At 48.7% G+C, this 15,622-nt stretch overlaps 1 protein-coding gene across 1 annotated transcript in view; it reads left to right on the top strand.

Moving 5' to 3' along the window:
* Nucleotides 1-15,622, top strand: part of E2F2 (E2F transcription factor 2) — a 34,512-nt gene that overhangs the window by 16,362 nt on the left and 2,528 nt on the right. The window contains exons 2-5 of the mRNA XM_033157913.1: nt 11,146-11,251; nt 12,608-12,827; nt 14,320-14,478; nt 15,275-15,389. Coding sequence (XP_033013804.1) covers nt 11,146-11,251; nt 12,608-12,827; nt 14,320-14,478; nt 15,275-15,389 — 600 coding nt within the window. The remainder of the gene's footprint in view (nt 1-11,145; nt 11,252-12,607; nt 12,828-14,319; nt 14,479-15,274; nt 15,390-15,622) is intronic.

Below are 15,622 nucleotides of genomic sequence, written 5' to 3'. Positions count from 1 at the left end.
TTTTTTTATCTAGCCTGTATAACTTGAAGTTGGGATTGTGCTGCGAGATCTCTTTAATTAGGTGTCAGCCCTAGAAAGAATAGTTGGAAAAGAGGGGCAGAAGGAATATGACTATGCCTGTGCAATGTGCAAATTACAAATATTTATAACTGTGAAGCAGACTGCTCATTTAGGGTAAGTTGCGATCAAATGTACCGTAAGTAGTTTTAAGCCCCACTTCAGAGGGATGGAGTTACATCCTAGCCTTACTCTCTTGTAGAAATCAAAGGGCCTGTTCAAAGGAAACACTAAACTATGGACTTGGGCAAAGTCCTCTCTACCATGTCCACAAGCAGGAGATTGGCAGCATCTATTTCCACTTCTAAACTACCCATAGTTCCCAACTGCATCCAAACTCTGGGAACTGGCTAGTTTAATTTATGGTTAGTGAGCAAGCTAGAATTGTAAGCCATAGTTTGATCCTTCCTGCTTCTTTTTTGAACTTGACATAGTTTTAAACCAGCGATGGAGAACCTGTGGCCCTTCAGATACAGTAGGTTTACAAATCCCAATTCCCTGACTATTGGGTTTGATGGGAGTTGGAGTCCAACAACCTTGGTAGAGCCAATGTTGGTTTGAACGAAGTTTATTTACTTTATTAATTTTTATAAGCATTTATATACTGCCCTTGCAGAACACAAGGGTGGTATACAACGAAGCGCCGAGGGCCTTCTGGCGGTTCCCTCACTGCGAGAAGCAAAGCTACAGGGAACCAGGCAGAGGGCCTTCTCGGTAGTGGCGCCCTTCTGGCGGTTCCCTCACTGCGAGAAGCAAAGCTACAGGGAACCAGGCAGAGGGCCTTCTCGGTAGTGGCGCCCGCCCTGTGGAACTTTTAATATGGTAATTAAAAGCAGTTCCTTTTGACACACTGGTGCCCAAGTTGTGTAGGGCAAGTAGTAGCTGGGGCCCATTGGGACTGCTAGGGTGGAAGGCAGGCAGATGAGCAATAGATGGAGCCTATTCTAGCCCCGTCTCCTGCTGCAAATCCTCCTCCCTGCTGAGTTATTCGGTGCAGCGCCCATCAGGCCGGCCAGCATTGCCAATGGCCAGGAATACCTGGAGTTGTAGTTCAACATCTGGAGGTTCCACAGGTTAATCACCGCTGCTGCAATGTGTGAATGGGCCCCATGCATAGTTTTCAGAGAGGGTATAAAGATTTCTGTAGAGGGCTGGATTGCCTTGGGAGGTGCTGTTCTTGTTTTTTTCATGGTGGAAATCCTGTTCTGTCTGTGCATGAAAGAGAGAGAAGGAGAGAGTGGGTGTGTACCATAAACGCTGTGGTATTCTGTGATAATGTAGAAGAAGGGTTCCCACGCCCTAGAAGAGGGTGTGTGCATGTTTTGGGGAAAGGAGGGGGGGTTGAGTTCAGGGCATGACATATCTGCCTGGGCAAGGCTAGAGCGTGGTGGGGCTCTGTTCACAGTTTTGCCACCAGAATCCTCTCTTCTCCTCTTTTTAAAGAAATGTAGGCCCCCTCGGGGCTGGGTTTGGCCTTTGTTTTTGGCTGTTAATGAAGGGAATGCTTGCCTTCCGACCAGGGTCGTTTCACCTGTTTGAGGCTCCCGCTCGTCTTGCCATCCCTCCCGTCCCTTGCCCCAAGGGATTGTGGGAAATTTGCCAAGGAATGCCTGGCTAGGTTGAGGCCTAGTAGTCAAATAAAACGTTTGTTGATAATGCCATTTGCCGGGAATGAAAAGGAGGGGTGCAGGATCCTGTTCTCCACCTCTTCATTAAAAAAAAAAGAGTCCCTGAAAAGGGAATGTTCATCTTCTTACATACTTATAAATCAATAAATGAATGCAAATGTTTAATAAGAACTATGCCTTGTACAAACAGGGCAGGGCATTGAGGCCTCCTTGCTTCCCACTCCGACCCACCAGCAACTTCCTTTGCTTAGAGGCAGGGCATTTCTCTCTCCCCCCAATTCTGCTTGCTTCTCTGCCTCTCTCTCCCTCTAGCCCCCCCCCCCGACACCCCCAATTCCTTTTGGCTATGGGCCTGTCAAAGCTGAGGAGATGGGGAAAGGAGGAGGGCTCTTCTGTTCCATTATCAACGTGGCAGCTTGGGCGGCCAGCTGTCGTGCGGCTAATCCTGCTGGTGGTGGGGGAATGACAGGATCGCGCTAGGTTGGGCCAGGCAAAGCAGCTGCTCCCTGGCCTGCTCTGCTACTTCCTTTTGTCCTTTCCCCACCAAACGCCCTCCTCCCCTCCATGGGGACTTGTGAATGCATCCTTCTCCCTGTTTCGGAGGCGGCGGAGGGGAGCGGACAGGCGGGCGCTGGTGACTCTTGCCTTGCATACACGGTGTGTGGACGGCTTGTGTAGTCTTGACCCCTCCACCCCTTGCAGACGTGGGGAACTTTTCCTGCAGGGCTTCCATACGTCGGGGGGGGGGGGATTTCCAGAAGGAGCCGGGTTGTCTTGGATTTTCAGCAAGTAAACCAAGAAATTGTTGGGGGTTGGGGGGGTCCTACTTCTTGAAATATGGCAACCCTATTTTCCTGTCTCCCATTCTTTCCATAAGGCTGTTGTGGGGACAGGCCGTAGCTCAATAGTGGAGCTGCTGCTTTCCATGCAGAAGGTCCAAGGTTCAATCCCTCGTCGTGTTGGGAATGTCCCCAACCTGAGACATCAGAGAGCAGCTGCCACACGGCATAGAGAATTACAAAACGAGGTTCGCCAATGGTCTGACTCTTTATAAGGCGACTTCCTATGAGGGCCTTTCAGCTCTCCACTTGGACCACATCTGCACCATTCTTTGAAAGCACTATCGTGCCGCTTCAACAACCATGCCTTCCCCAAAGAAACCTGCCCGGTGAAAAGAGTGCCCAGGCAGAATGCAGAACCCCTTCCCAAGCTCTCATTTGCTCTTGTTGGAACGGTGAGGAAAGACACACAGAAGCCTTCTCTTGCCACCAGCAGTTGAAAATGCTCTAGCTTATACTTATTCTCTTCAAATTTGTGTGCAAAAATCGCCCCGACCCTCTCTTCCTCTTGTGTTTATTTTCTGGAACTCCCATCATCTCTGAACCACTGGTCCTGCTAGCTATGGATGATGGGAGTTGTAGTCCAGCAAAAGCTGGGGACCCAAGTTTGAGAAACACTGCATTAGGGCTTTAAAAGTATGCTGTACCCACACCAGACATTTAAAGCACTATTATACTATTTTAATAGTTGTGGCTTCCCCCAAAGAAACCTAGGAGATGCAGTTTGGTAAGGGTGCTGAGAGTCGAAGAAGATGCCTATCTGCTTCAGAGAGCTATAATTCCCAAAGTTCTCTGGGAAGAAGGATTGACTGTTGAATCATTCTGGGAATTGCAGCACTGTCAGGGGTCGGGGTCTCCTAACAGCTCTCAGCATCCATAATAAACCACAGGTAGAGATGCAGAGTTTCAGCTAAATGGCTGAAACTACATACAGTAACAGCCACCACCTCACAGTTTTGGATGCCACGCATTCAGCTTTTTAAGCAACTAAGCTACTGGTTCCATCTATGGGAAAATGCCATCATACATTTATCATGTGGCAGTTGCATCGCTCAAGACGTCTTAATTGGGGGGGAATGGCTAAATGGAGGGTTTCCAACATGGGGACAGGAATCCTGATTGACCAAGGTTCCATTCTCTGTGTTGGAAACTCGATTTCTGAGTAGAAACACTATTTCAGATTAATCCTGATCGCATGTTGGCTAGGGGTGTGCCCATCATGCTTTGCTGTTGAGCGGGTGGAGCTTGCCTCGCACATTCTCACTTTCCCCATAATGTGCTTGGCCTTGAATTCCTTCATAGGGCTAGATGATGGTCTCCCAGTGTAGCTCTGAGTGCCAAGCAATACAGTGTCGGCTGCAGGGTTTTTGTCTTTCTGGATCTGCCTTTGATGGTTGTTGCGTTTGGGGCCAGGTCAAGGGCCATGCTAAGCTGATGATCTCTTCCATTTCTCATGACCTTACGACAGGAAACGAAAGTGCGCCCCCCCCCCCGCCTTTCTTGTTGTTGCATCTGAGCCTTCTGCTCTTGACTGTTACCGTTTTACTGCTGGGGTGTGCAGAACTTTGATCACAGCTGGTGTGGCATGCAGCTCCTCTCCAAGCAAATTAAATGTAGGGCAGCACTATGGTAGCAGGCAAATGGCTTCACGGCAAATGCTCTTTGCCTCTCAACTGCTCACCTGGGAGCCGTTGCTGCCGTTGCAGCTGGTAGTCCGCTGGTGAGTGTTTTGCAATGTTTACTACGATCTTAGATGCCTGTTATATTCATCGCATGAAGGGTTGCCATGTGTAAACAAGCAGTAACTGACTGTTGCAGATTCTGAAGGAGACGAGCAGAGGAAGCCGAAAGGGGTCATATCATTTCTCTCTGCTTATGTCAGGGGTCCCCAAACTAAGGCCTGGGAGCTGGATCTGGGTCCATCGCCTTCTAAATCCGGCAGCGGACGATCTGGGAATAATCGTGTTTTTACATGAGTAGAATGTGTCCTTTTATTTAAAATGCACCTCTGGGTTATTTGTGGGGCATAGGAATTCGTTCCTATTTTTTTTCCAAAATATAGTCCGGCCCCCCACAAGGTCTGAGGGACAGTGGACCGGCCTCCTGCTGAAAAAGTTTGCTGACCCCTGGCTTATGTTATCTGTCCTTTGGGCAGCTAACTCTTTAGCTACTTAAGAAGTGGTGGCTTGTGCCCATTGGCACGGGGGGAGCAGGCTCCGATCCTACTGAAAAAAAGACCAGCATAGATAGTTTAAGGAAGACAAGTGATAGTTCTGTGGTCTCCTTTGGATTTCTTTGCCTATGACTGTGTGGGGGACCCTTTAGAAGTCACAACAGCCTGACTTACATATGGCTAGTTCTTTCTGGTGTGTGTAATGTTTAGCCACAGTCTCGCCACCTTCCCTCTTTTTCAACTTCTGTAAAAATCACACCAGCAGGAGCATCCTAGAGTCCAGAGGAGGCTGCCGTGGGGTCACCAAACTGCAGAATTGGAAACAGTGCTAGAAACTCAGATATAGAAGCTGGGAGCCCACTAGAGCAGCCCTTGATGTTCCTGCAGCTGAGATTCAAGCAGCCATCCTCACTTTTGACTTTCAGGTGTCTTGAAGACTTAAAAAAGAAAAAGAAAAGCTGACCGGCCAATGCAGTTGTCAAATTTTGTTTTTGGGTAACTGGTCATTTTGATGGTCTTCATTTGCTTTTAAAGTTTTTTACATTGCTTTACGAAGCCTTGATGTTTTGTGAGAGGGAGGGTATATCAGTACTTTTATTGATTAACTGATTGGTTTTTAAAATGCAGCCGTTTGCAGCAGGGCCTCACTTGTTCGCAGATAATATACATTTCTCTCATCTGGCTATCACAGAGTAGCAGGAGGCAGGGAGGGGAGCAGAATAACTTTGCAAAAGCATCTTTCTATCTCTCTCTGAGTGTGAGAGAGAACAAGAGAAGCACAGAGCCCATTTGTCTCGCCTTGCACTGTGGGAGGAGGGTTGGCATCTTGACTTGGCGGGCTACTGGACCCCTCCCTGGATTGTCTGCCCTGTCAAAGCCACCTGTTGCTCTGTGGCCTGCAAGTTTGTGGCTGACAGATGTACCGCATGGGGAGCAAAGGGAGCAGAAAGCGTTGAGACCCAAGAGAACCCTCCTTGCCTCTGATCTGCTGAGCCTGTTTTTTTTTTTTTTTTTTTTAAAGGCAAGGCAGGAGAAGGTGGTACAGTGGATTCTGCTGCTTGGGGTGATGCTGTTTGCTTTGGCAGGTGTTTCCCGTACAGCTGGGTTTAACCATATGGGTGCCCACAGAGACTTGCTGAATGAAAAAGAGGAGGATATCCGCATCTCGGCTCACTGTGTTCAAACCAAAGTGGTATAAACAAATCTGCAAGCCCGCTTGTGCGGAAACCTCTGGGCATGCTTTATTTTAAATATTAGGATTTCTTTTCAAAACGTAAGAGAAAAGAGCCAAATATCCATCCTGGCGGCAGGAGGAATTATACAAGATTTAGGTTTGTGTGCTTTTTGTCTACCCCTCTTTGTGTGTACATCAAAGACAATGTTAACTGAAAGCTGCACCATGTATCCATGCAGAACACACAAGCCTGACCTGTAGACACCGGGCACTTTTGTGTGTGTGCATGCTTCATTACAACCATGCTAGTGTCTTGGTCCTTTTTTAAAAGAAAAGGAAACCGATCTTTGGCAGGAATCAAATGCCGCACTATAGCTAATTTGTCTCTGAAACTGGGCGGCAAAACAGTGGCAAACGTGGGTCCCAAGAACGCTGGGGAGCCAGTGCACACAATAAGCCGAACACATTGCAGAGCCAAGTCAGAATTCCCGTGTCTTTTAAAGGCTTCTACAGAAGAGGGAACTTTAGCCACTGGCACTAGTTGTACTGGATTGAGAAAAGCAAATCTGGTGTTGTTTAGTGGTTAGAGTATTGGGCTTTGACCTGGGAGACAAGGGTTCAAATCTCAACTTGGCCACAAAATTCACTGGGTGATCTTGGATCAATCACCATCTCTCAGCCTAACCTGTATCACAGGGTTAGTTATATCAATTTATTTGCATGTATATGAAAAAATTAAATACCGCTGTGTCATAAATATATATATATCGCAGTGGTTTACAACAGTGAACCTGAACACTGGAAGATTCAGGACAGAGAAAAGGGGGTATCTTTTTCACACAGCGCATAGTTCAACTATAGAACTCACTGCCTCAAAGACAGGGGTCAGCAAACTTTTTCAGGAGGGGGCCGGTCCACTGTTCCTCAGACCTTGTGGGAGGCCGGACCCACCCCCTCCTGAAAGCACCCCCACTCCTGAAAGCCCCCCCCCCCCGGCTGATGCCACTCACACCACAGCCGTCGCCGCCTCGTCTTCAGCAGCATAGGCGTCCTCTGTCTTGGCGGGGCGCAGAGCCCATGCCACTGGCCTGGGTGGCAGAGGCAGCCTCCGCACCGGCCGCCTCAGTGGGAAGGAAGGGGCAGCGCCCAGATGCACCCATGGCTTCTGATTGGCTGCAGCACCTTCCTGCAGCCAATCAGAAGCCGCGTCAGCGTCGCCACCTGCCCAGAGGCATCTGCAGCTTTTGATTGGCTGCAGGAGCTTCCTGCAGCCAATCAGAAGGCATGCCACATTGCGGAAGTCAGTCTCAGTGCGGCGAGGCCTCCACACTGGCGCCTGTTTAGCGCGAGGACTGACCGAGTGGGCGGCAGGGTCTGCAAGGTTCGCGGGCTGTATTAATGAGCCTGGTGGGCCGTATCTGGCCCGCGGGCCTTAGTTTGCCGACCTCTGCTCAAAGATGTGGGGGTGGCTGCTCCTTTGAATGGCTTTAGAAGAGTCTGTAAGCCATAGAGAACAAGGCGCTCAGTAGCCACTTTGCTCCATCTGCCTCCCTTGGGGACTGGCTTGCTCTGTTCTCTGCTCCCACGGCTCCCATTGGGCCAAGTGATCCAGTAGCAGGGAGGAAGCACTTGAGGAGAAGGGCAGGCAGCATGGGAGCAGTCTGGCCGCTGGGCAGGAAGTGGGCAGGAAGCGATAGGGGAGTTTGCTGACTTGGGCTGCTGCTGCCTGCCCTTATTTTTCCTGTCGGACGTCTTTGCTTATTGCTTCTGCTTGCATTTTGAATGGGGTTAAGGACAGGTGTCCTCCCGTAAGTTGGCGCTCATGCCTGCGGACCCTTTCCTCATCTTTTCAGTGGCTAGCCCTTAGCGGGCTTTCAGAACCTGCCTTTATAACGGCTGTAAATTCTATGTCTTCATTCAGTGTCTCTCTGGTACCAGACAAAACACTTTGTTTGCTTGTTTCAGTTACATCTCCATATCTACAGAGCTCAAGGTGGCAAACATGGTTCTCCCCCATCTCCTTTAACCCCCCACAAAAGTCCTGTGAGGTAGATTAGGCCGAGAGGCGATGAGTGGCTCAAGCTCATGCAGTGAGCTTCATGGCTGAGTGGGGATTTGAACCCTGTTCTCCCAGGCCGACCCTCTAACCACTGCAACCACACTGGCTGTCTCACATGGTCTTTGTTGGTAGACCTGGACCTGCCGTGTTAGCGTCACAAAGGTCTTTTAACCAGTGTTAGAAATTAGCCTGGTGCCAGGTGTGTTTTGCGACGTGTTGGCTGTTGGAGCTGCCCCTCTGCCCATGGTAACCTCCTTTGCCAAAATAGCAGAAAGTCATATTTGTGTGCTCTCTGCACCTTCTGAGTATCATGTACTCATTGCACACATTCTTCCTTGTTGCATTTCCTCTCCTCTGCCCTTCCCCTCCTCTTTCTTCTTCTTCTTCTTCTTCTTCTTCTTCTTCTTCTTCTTCTTCTTCTCCTTCTCCTTCTCCTTCTCCTTCTCCTTCTCCTTCTCCTTCTCCTTCTTTTGCAATTCCCCCATTGGGATCCCCCCACTGGAAAACCAAACCCCACCCTCGCCCTGATACTAATAGCAGCAGCCTGGCGTCTGTTTGCTTTCTATTTAAATTGGTCCCTCTCCAATTTGGTATAATAATTAGGTTGCCTCAGACCAGTAGAATCAGCTAGTTGCTGCAAGCTGGGAATTAGTGCTTCTCTTTCTTTGTAGGAACACTAAAGGAAACGTCTCCCTTCCTTTTGCTCAACAAGGTGTGTTGTATTCTCTTTGAACTTAAAACTCGCTACTACCCAGTAGCAACCTGCTTTAGCACTTAAGGTCTGCTGCTAGCAACTTCAGCTGGGCTGACTTGGTTGTCTTTTGCCATACTTCCATAGGTGTCATCTGTCAGCCTTGAACTGCTTGACCACCACCTTGTTATCACGGAGACCCTTTACCTGTGTTCACTGGCAGAAACTTGCATCAAAGCTGCTCTGACCTCCCCTTCTCCACCCACCCTTCAAAACCTGCTGCTTCAGCAGACATATTTCTCTGCAGAGTTGGGCTGAAATTCATATAGAAACATGTAGCAATCCATCAAGCAGTCAGTCCTGAAGCCTGCCCTGATAAGATCAGGCCTTTTCCTTTTGCTTTGGCTGCTAGCCAGGTTGGTAGCAAACATCTCTCCTTAAGAGAAACACTGTATTCTCGAACCACTTGTGTTCTTTGATAATGGCATGAATGTCTCAAGGCAACTTTTCCAACGGGTTGTCGACAAGCAGCGGAGCCAGTGGTTGAAACTCAAGTATATAAGCTAGGTGCTAAATGGCACCTTAAAGTTTAAACCTAGGTTACGGTTGCTACAGCAAGACCCTCTTGGTCCCTTCCAATGCTACAGTTCTGTGTTCTCGTGTACATTGCTAGCCGCTTGCTGTTACAATAATTCACTTGTCCCAGTATGCAAGAAGGAGAAACACGCACAGTGGAAATGGTATTAAAGCAGAGGTTTTAAAACTGGTTGCCAAACTGGTTGCCAAGCCTGCCAGAAATCTCCACATAGTCACGCGCCAGTCACAAAAAGCGCCTGGCGCCTGGCTAATATCTAACACTGAGTGAGAACAGCAGCAGGAGTTAATTTCTTCTTCTTCCCCTTTTCTGTCCTTGGCCTGATTAACAAAATTAACTAGGCCCATCCATGCACTGAGATGAGCAGAGGAAACCCTGTTGTGGTCTAAAGTTCTAAACCATGAATCATGGCTTAATAAACTAGAATATGCATAACAACATGTACCTGCAAGCAGCGGCCTTGTTCTACACAAGCGAGGAAATGAGCCAAGCAGTTGCTCTTAACCATAGTTTGGAGTTGCATCCAAACCAGGAAACTATGGTTAACGGCTTCAAAACATGTGAGGATTTGCATTCCAGCTTTAAACCATGATATAAGTTTACAGTTATGCATGGCATAAAGAAAGTGGATAGAATCCCCCCCCCCCACGCCCTCTCTCACTGGAACTTGTAGACATCCAATGAGGCTGGAAGTTAGAAGAGCCAGGGCAGATTTTTTTTTAAAGTACTTTTTCTTGCAGTGCAGTTAACTGTGGAACTCACTTCCACAGGAGGCAGCGATGGCCACCAACTTGGATGGCTTTAGACAATATTAGACAAATACATGGAGGAAAAGGCTTTTGGTGGCTACTGGCCATTAGGGCTATGGTCTTCCTCCACTAGTCAGAGGCATACATTGCTGGAAATTGCAGGTGGGCAGATTGATGTTCCGCTCATGCCCAGCTTGCAGATTTCCCACTGGCATCCAGTTGGCCACTGTGAGGACAGGAAGCTGGCCTGCACAAGCAGGCCTGGCTCATGTTCTTATGATGCAGATGTCTTTTGTTGAATTATTCTATTATCTCACTGTATTTCTGCCCCACTTTTCTATGAACTATTTTCACAGCAGCTAACAGTCTGAAAGGTGATCATACTTGAACAGAGGAAAACCAGAGAGAGGCTCCCATGGGCTACTCTTAAATTAGGAATCTGCCTTACACCAGGTCAGACCACTTGGCCAGTATTGTCTCGGTCAATATAGTTCACACTGATGGGCAGTGGCTCTCCAGGCAGGGGAGACTCCCAGCTCTACCTGGAGATGCCAGGGATTGAACCTGGGACCATTTGCAGGCTTCATAGTTTCTCTGCCATTGAGCTACAGAGAGTGCACTTCCCCAAGGCTCAAATCATCAAGAAGTTCAGCTCTACTCATTTGGGTCCAAATAGAGACAATGGTATGGTTTCCCATATGGTATGGTTTTCTTTAACTCAGCAACGCCAAGCTGATTTTTTGTCACCTATGTATGTTAGTGGCCACCTGTTTGCTTGTGCCCTATTCTGTTCTTTGACCCCAAGGGACGCTGGTGCTCCAAGTCACTGAGCCTCTTGGGCTTGCAGATCGGAAGGTCGGCGGTTCAAATCCGCACGGCGGTGGTGAGCTCCCGTTGCTCCACTGTGGCGGGAAGGTAAACGGCATTTCCATGCGCTCTGGTTTCTGTCTCGGTGTCCTGTTGGACCAGAAGCGGCTTAGTCATGCTGGCTGCATGACCCAGAATGCTGTCTGTGGCAAACGCTGGCTCCTTCGGCCTGAAGCAAGATGAGTGCCGCACCCCATAGTCAGCTTTGATTGGACTTAACTGTCCACGGGTCTTTTACCTTTTGCCTTTTACATGTTCTTTGAGCTCCTGTTGGTAACTTAACCATGGCAATCTTTCTCTCCCTCCTTTTTAGGCCAAAAGGAAGCTGGATCTGGAAGGAACAGGCCAGCAGTGCATCCCAGAGTTCCGAACCCCAAAGGGCAAAGGAAGGACACTCCCGCACATCCCCAGTCCCAAAAGTAAGTGGAAGCAGAAGTCTTGGATGGAGAAAAGGCTGCGTTCTTTTATTTTTAGTTGCTGTTTTTTAAAATCTAAAAATCAAGTTTCTAGCCCTGAGAAGCTAAAGTGTACCGATGAAATAGAAAAAGGTAACTCAATGTACAAAGTGCCTTTTTAACTCGCATGTGGCTGTACTCTATTGCAAATCATAGAACTGTAGAGTTGGAAGGGACCCTGAGATTAAGAACGCTAGTACCCTGTTTCTCCTAAAATAAGACATCACCATAAAATAAGCCATAGCAGGATTTCTATGCATTTGCGAAATATAAGCCGTTCCCCAAAAATAAGCCATACCCCGAAAATAAGCCATAGTGACGTGGTACCTCCCATTAAAACAGCCTGGGGAGGCGTGGCTATGCAGTGTACCGATGCGACACGGTTAAAATAAGACATCCCCTGAAAATAAGCCATACTGTGTTTTTTTTGAGCAAAAAAATATATAAGACGGTGTCTTATTTTAGGAGAAACACGGTATATGTCACCGCAGGGTGGGGAAGAAGAGAGATCGAAACCTACAGGTGGATCGGTGAGTGGTTTGTGGGTGTTTAATAATAGGGACAGCAGAAAGCTGGTTCCCCCCCCCCCCTTGTCTAAATTAGGCTGTTAGAATCTCTGGTCTGTAGTAACTCAGGTGCAGATTTATGCCTGCAGGTGCAGGTCACTTCAGTGTATGGCAGCAAGTAGATGTTTGGCTCCTCGCTACAAGCTACCATTTCCCACCTAGCCCTGCCTCTGCTGTGATGTTTGCACCTGGCAGGGAAATTGCAGCGCTCCTGCCTCGGTGTCTCTCGGTTGAAAGGCACTTCCCTTCTCACCCGTAGCAGAAAGAAGAGGAGGCAGTGATGGCAAAGGAGCAAGCCAACGGGGAAAGCAAGCACTGAAATGGAGTCACTGCATGCCACTCCTTCCCTGGCCAACTAGATAGAGGGCACTTTCCAACAAAAGCGAGGGAAAAGGTGGCCGCAATCCTGCGGCCAGCTAGTAGGAAATGTCATCTGCCAGTGTTGAGTCAGGGAAGTCTTGCATTAATTTATTGTATCACAGATCTTAGGAAGTTGCTTTTCGCAGAGTCTGGCTACTGGGCAGCGACTGAGGGGCAGCTGCCTTTCCCCCTCCACATACAACTATCATTCCCATTGGGGCATTTTCTAGGACTCAGAAGGGTCGAGCGAGAGGCTCATTGTAACTTGAAGCAGCAGCAGAGCATGTCCCATTTTAAAAGGAAAGGGTTTATATTTTCTCCCGCCACGTCTCAATGGGAAGCTACCAGGGCCCCGTGTGCAGGCTATGGCAAATCTTCTCTTTTGCATTTTCAGCCCCTAAGTCACCTGGGGAGAAGACCCGCTACGACACGTCGCTCGGCCTGCTAACCAAGAAGTTCATCCACTTGCTCAGCGAGTCGGAGGATGGTGTGTTGGACCTGAACCGGGCCGCTGAGGTGCTGGATGTCCAGAAGCGGCGCATCTACGATATCACCAATGTCCTGGAGGGGATCCAGCTCATTCGGAAGAAATCCAAAAACAACATTCAATGGATGTAAGTTGCATTGGGGAACTGGGAGCAGACCTACGCTGCCCAGTGCCTTAGCTCCTGGGACCCCTGGTGAAAAACGACAGCTAAGGGAATTGCAGCCTTGCCCAGTGAGGTTGGCAGGATACAATAGGGACAAGAATAATAACCCTCCCCTTTCTCCCCCAAAAGGGCTAGAAACATCATTAGGGGAATACATTACACCATAATTGTTTTGTGTGTTTGTGGTGGTGTTGTTATTTGAGAAAGTTATCAATGGATGCCATATTTCAATAGTCATCTAAGTCTCACCCAATAATCCAAATAATCCAAATAATCCAAACCTTGGTTTGGACATAATTTACTTTTAGGTGTTCTTTTTTTTTACACAGTTGACCAGATTTATCCAACATCCTTCTAAGTCCAGTTTTGTTCAAAGAGAGCACACAACTAGGCCATTGGCATAAAGCAGAATGGACACTTCCCAAGAGAGGGAGAGAAGTCCCGAGTCCCATTCTGGACTTTAATGCGCTTGGTCAATTTCTCTACCAACGGCACTGTCCATACCATTTGTCTCTTTAGTGAAAACTGCAAAAGATCCAAGTTTTAACTTCTTTTAAATTACAATCATACCTTGGAAGTCTAATGGAATCTGTTCCGGAAATCTGTTCAACTTCCAAAACGTTCAAAAACCAAAGTGCAGCTTCTGATTGGCTGCAGAAAGCTCCTGCAGCCAATCGGAAGCTGCAGAAACCCCGTCGGACATTCAGCTTCCATAAATAGTTTGCAAACCGGCACAGTCACTTCTGGATTTACGGCGTTCGGGAGCCAAAACATTCGAGAACTAAGCTGTTCAAAAACCAAGGTACGACTGTACTGGTTCTAACGTACATTCTATGTAAACCGCTTAGAGCTTTTGATGATTAAGTGGTATATATTAAATCCTGTTGAAGAAATTAAAATAATGATAAAGTTGGTTCTTGTTTGAATACAGCTGTCAGAAAACTGTCCCCAGCTCAGTGCAGGGTGGTGGAAGGGCTCTTGAGACGCTACAGAGAGCCCCGGCCCCACCTGACCAGCAGCACCTCCTCCTCCAGCGGAGGAAGCAGCAATGTCTCTAGTGGGGAGGGGCAGGCAGCTCAGGGGCTTGAGAGCAAAGGCTCTGGGGATGTTGGAGAGACCTTGCACCCCCCCTCGCTCAGCAGGCAAGGAGGGAGACACGCCATTTCTGTCGCCCCAAGTGCGCAGAGGGGTGAAACGCAAGGAGGGGAGGCGGAGATTTCGGATACTGAAACTCTTATGTTGGGGTCCCAGCCGGAAGGGGCCACTCCCGGATTCTGCTAGCGACTGATATGGTCATTTTTTTCAACACTCTGCACTGTATATAGTTTGCACAATAAAACTGTTAAAAGACAGTTCGGACTCATGCCTGCTTACTCGTGAGCAACCCAACGCAGACCTGACAGCAGCAAAATGCAGTTCTGCACTCATTCAGTGTATCTTTTGATTTGCTACCCAGGGGGACAGGGATTTTTGAGGACTCCTCTGTGGCAACGAAGCAGCAGGCATTGCGGCAGGAGCTGACGGAGCTCTCCAAGACCGAGAGGATGCTGGACAAGCTCATCCACGAGTGCACACTTCAGTTGAAGCACCTGACCGATGAAGAAACAAATCAGAGATATCCTTTAGCGGGCCGGAAGGTTCTGGAGAAGTTGGGTGGGAGTCTGGAGAGCTGGCTTCTGTCCCCAGTGAACAATGTAGCTCAATGTGGATCTCATCAGAATTGTTGGATTCCAGCTTCCATCAGCCCCAGATAGCATGGCGTTAAGGGTGCTTCCCAGCCAAAGGAATACTCATGGCAGATGGTTAATCCCTTATTGTCAAAGATAAATACTTACAGTCACTTCTACAGCTCTGGGTACCTATGCACCCCAATCCAGTTATTCCCGGGTCCTCACTCTGTAGAGCTGTAGCATCAACATGGGTCCACTCCCCTCCACCAGTTTATATATCTTCCCCCGATGGGCTGCATGCATGCAGCCAGAGACTGTGCCTGTGTGGCAACATCCTCTGCTCCTCCCTTTTCAGTTCCCTCCTGGTTCTAGGGGACAGTGGTGCAGGAGAGGGTGGGGAAGCACCCGGCCCTTCACTTGCCTGATCTGCCTCTTCCTCGTCTTCCAACCCATCTTGTGTTCCACCCTCCAGCACTGAAGTTTCCCCTGCCTCTTGATTCTTGCCTCCTGGCTGGTACAGGTGCCCACTAATCACTGTGTCACTCTCCTGAGTCAGACACCAGCCCTCTTTCCTCCAGGGCACACTCATCAGCATCCTGCTAGTAGTCTCTGACACATTGCCAGGCATGATGGGAGTTGGAGTCATGCTGCATCTAGAGAACACCATGTTGGCTTACCTCTGCCTGAGCTGATTCTGGATACAGGTGCCTGGTGTTTTCTTTAACTTCCGCCCTGCCCTACGCTAGCATATGTCACGTATCAGGATATCCGTGCCATCAGCAACTTCAATGAGCAGACGGTGATTGTGGTCAGGGCCCCACCAGAAACCCGGCTGGAGGTGCCAGATGTTTGCGAGGTGAGATTGCAAGATTGGGTTGAGGGGCAAGAGTATAAATAATGTAAGAAGAACCTGCTGGATCAGGCCAATGTCCCATCTAGTCCTGCATCTTATTTTCAGTGGCCCCACCAGATGCCTATGGGAAAGCCCTCAGGTAGGACCTGAGCAGTTTCCAGCAACTGATAATTCAGAAGCATCCTGCCTTCTGCTGTGGGGCCAGAGCTAGCCATCAGGGCCAGTAGCCATCAATT

This window comes from Lacerta agilis, chromosome 8 (assembly GCF_009819535.1).
Source record: "Lacerta agilis isolate rLacAgi1 chromosome 8, rLacAgi1.pri, whole genome shotgun sequence".
NCBI classification, from domain to species: Eukaryota; Metazoa; Chordata; class Lepidosauria; order Squamata; family Lacertidae; genus Lacerta; species Lacerta agilis.
This window is presented reverse-complemented; position numbering and strand designations above follow the sequence as displayed.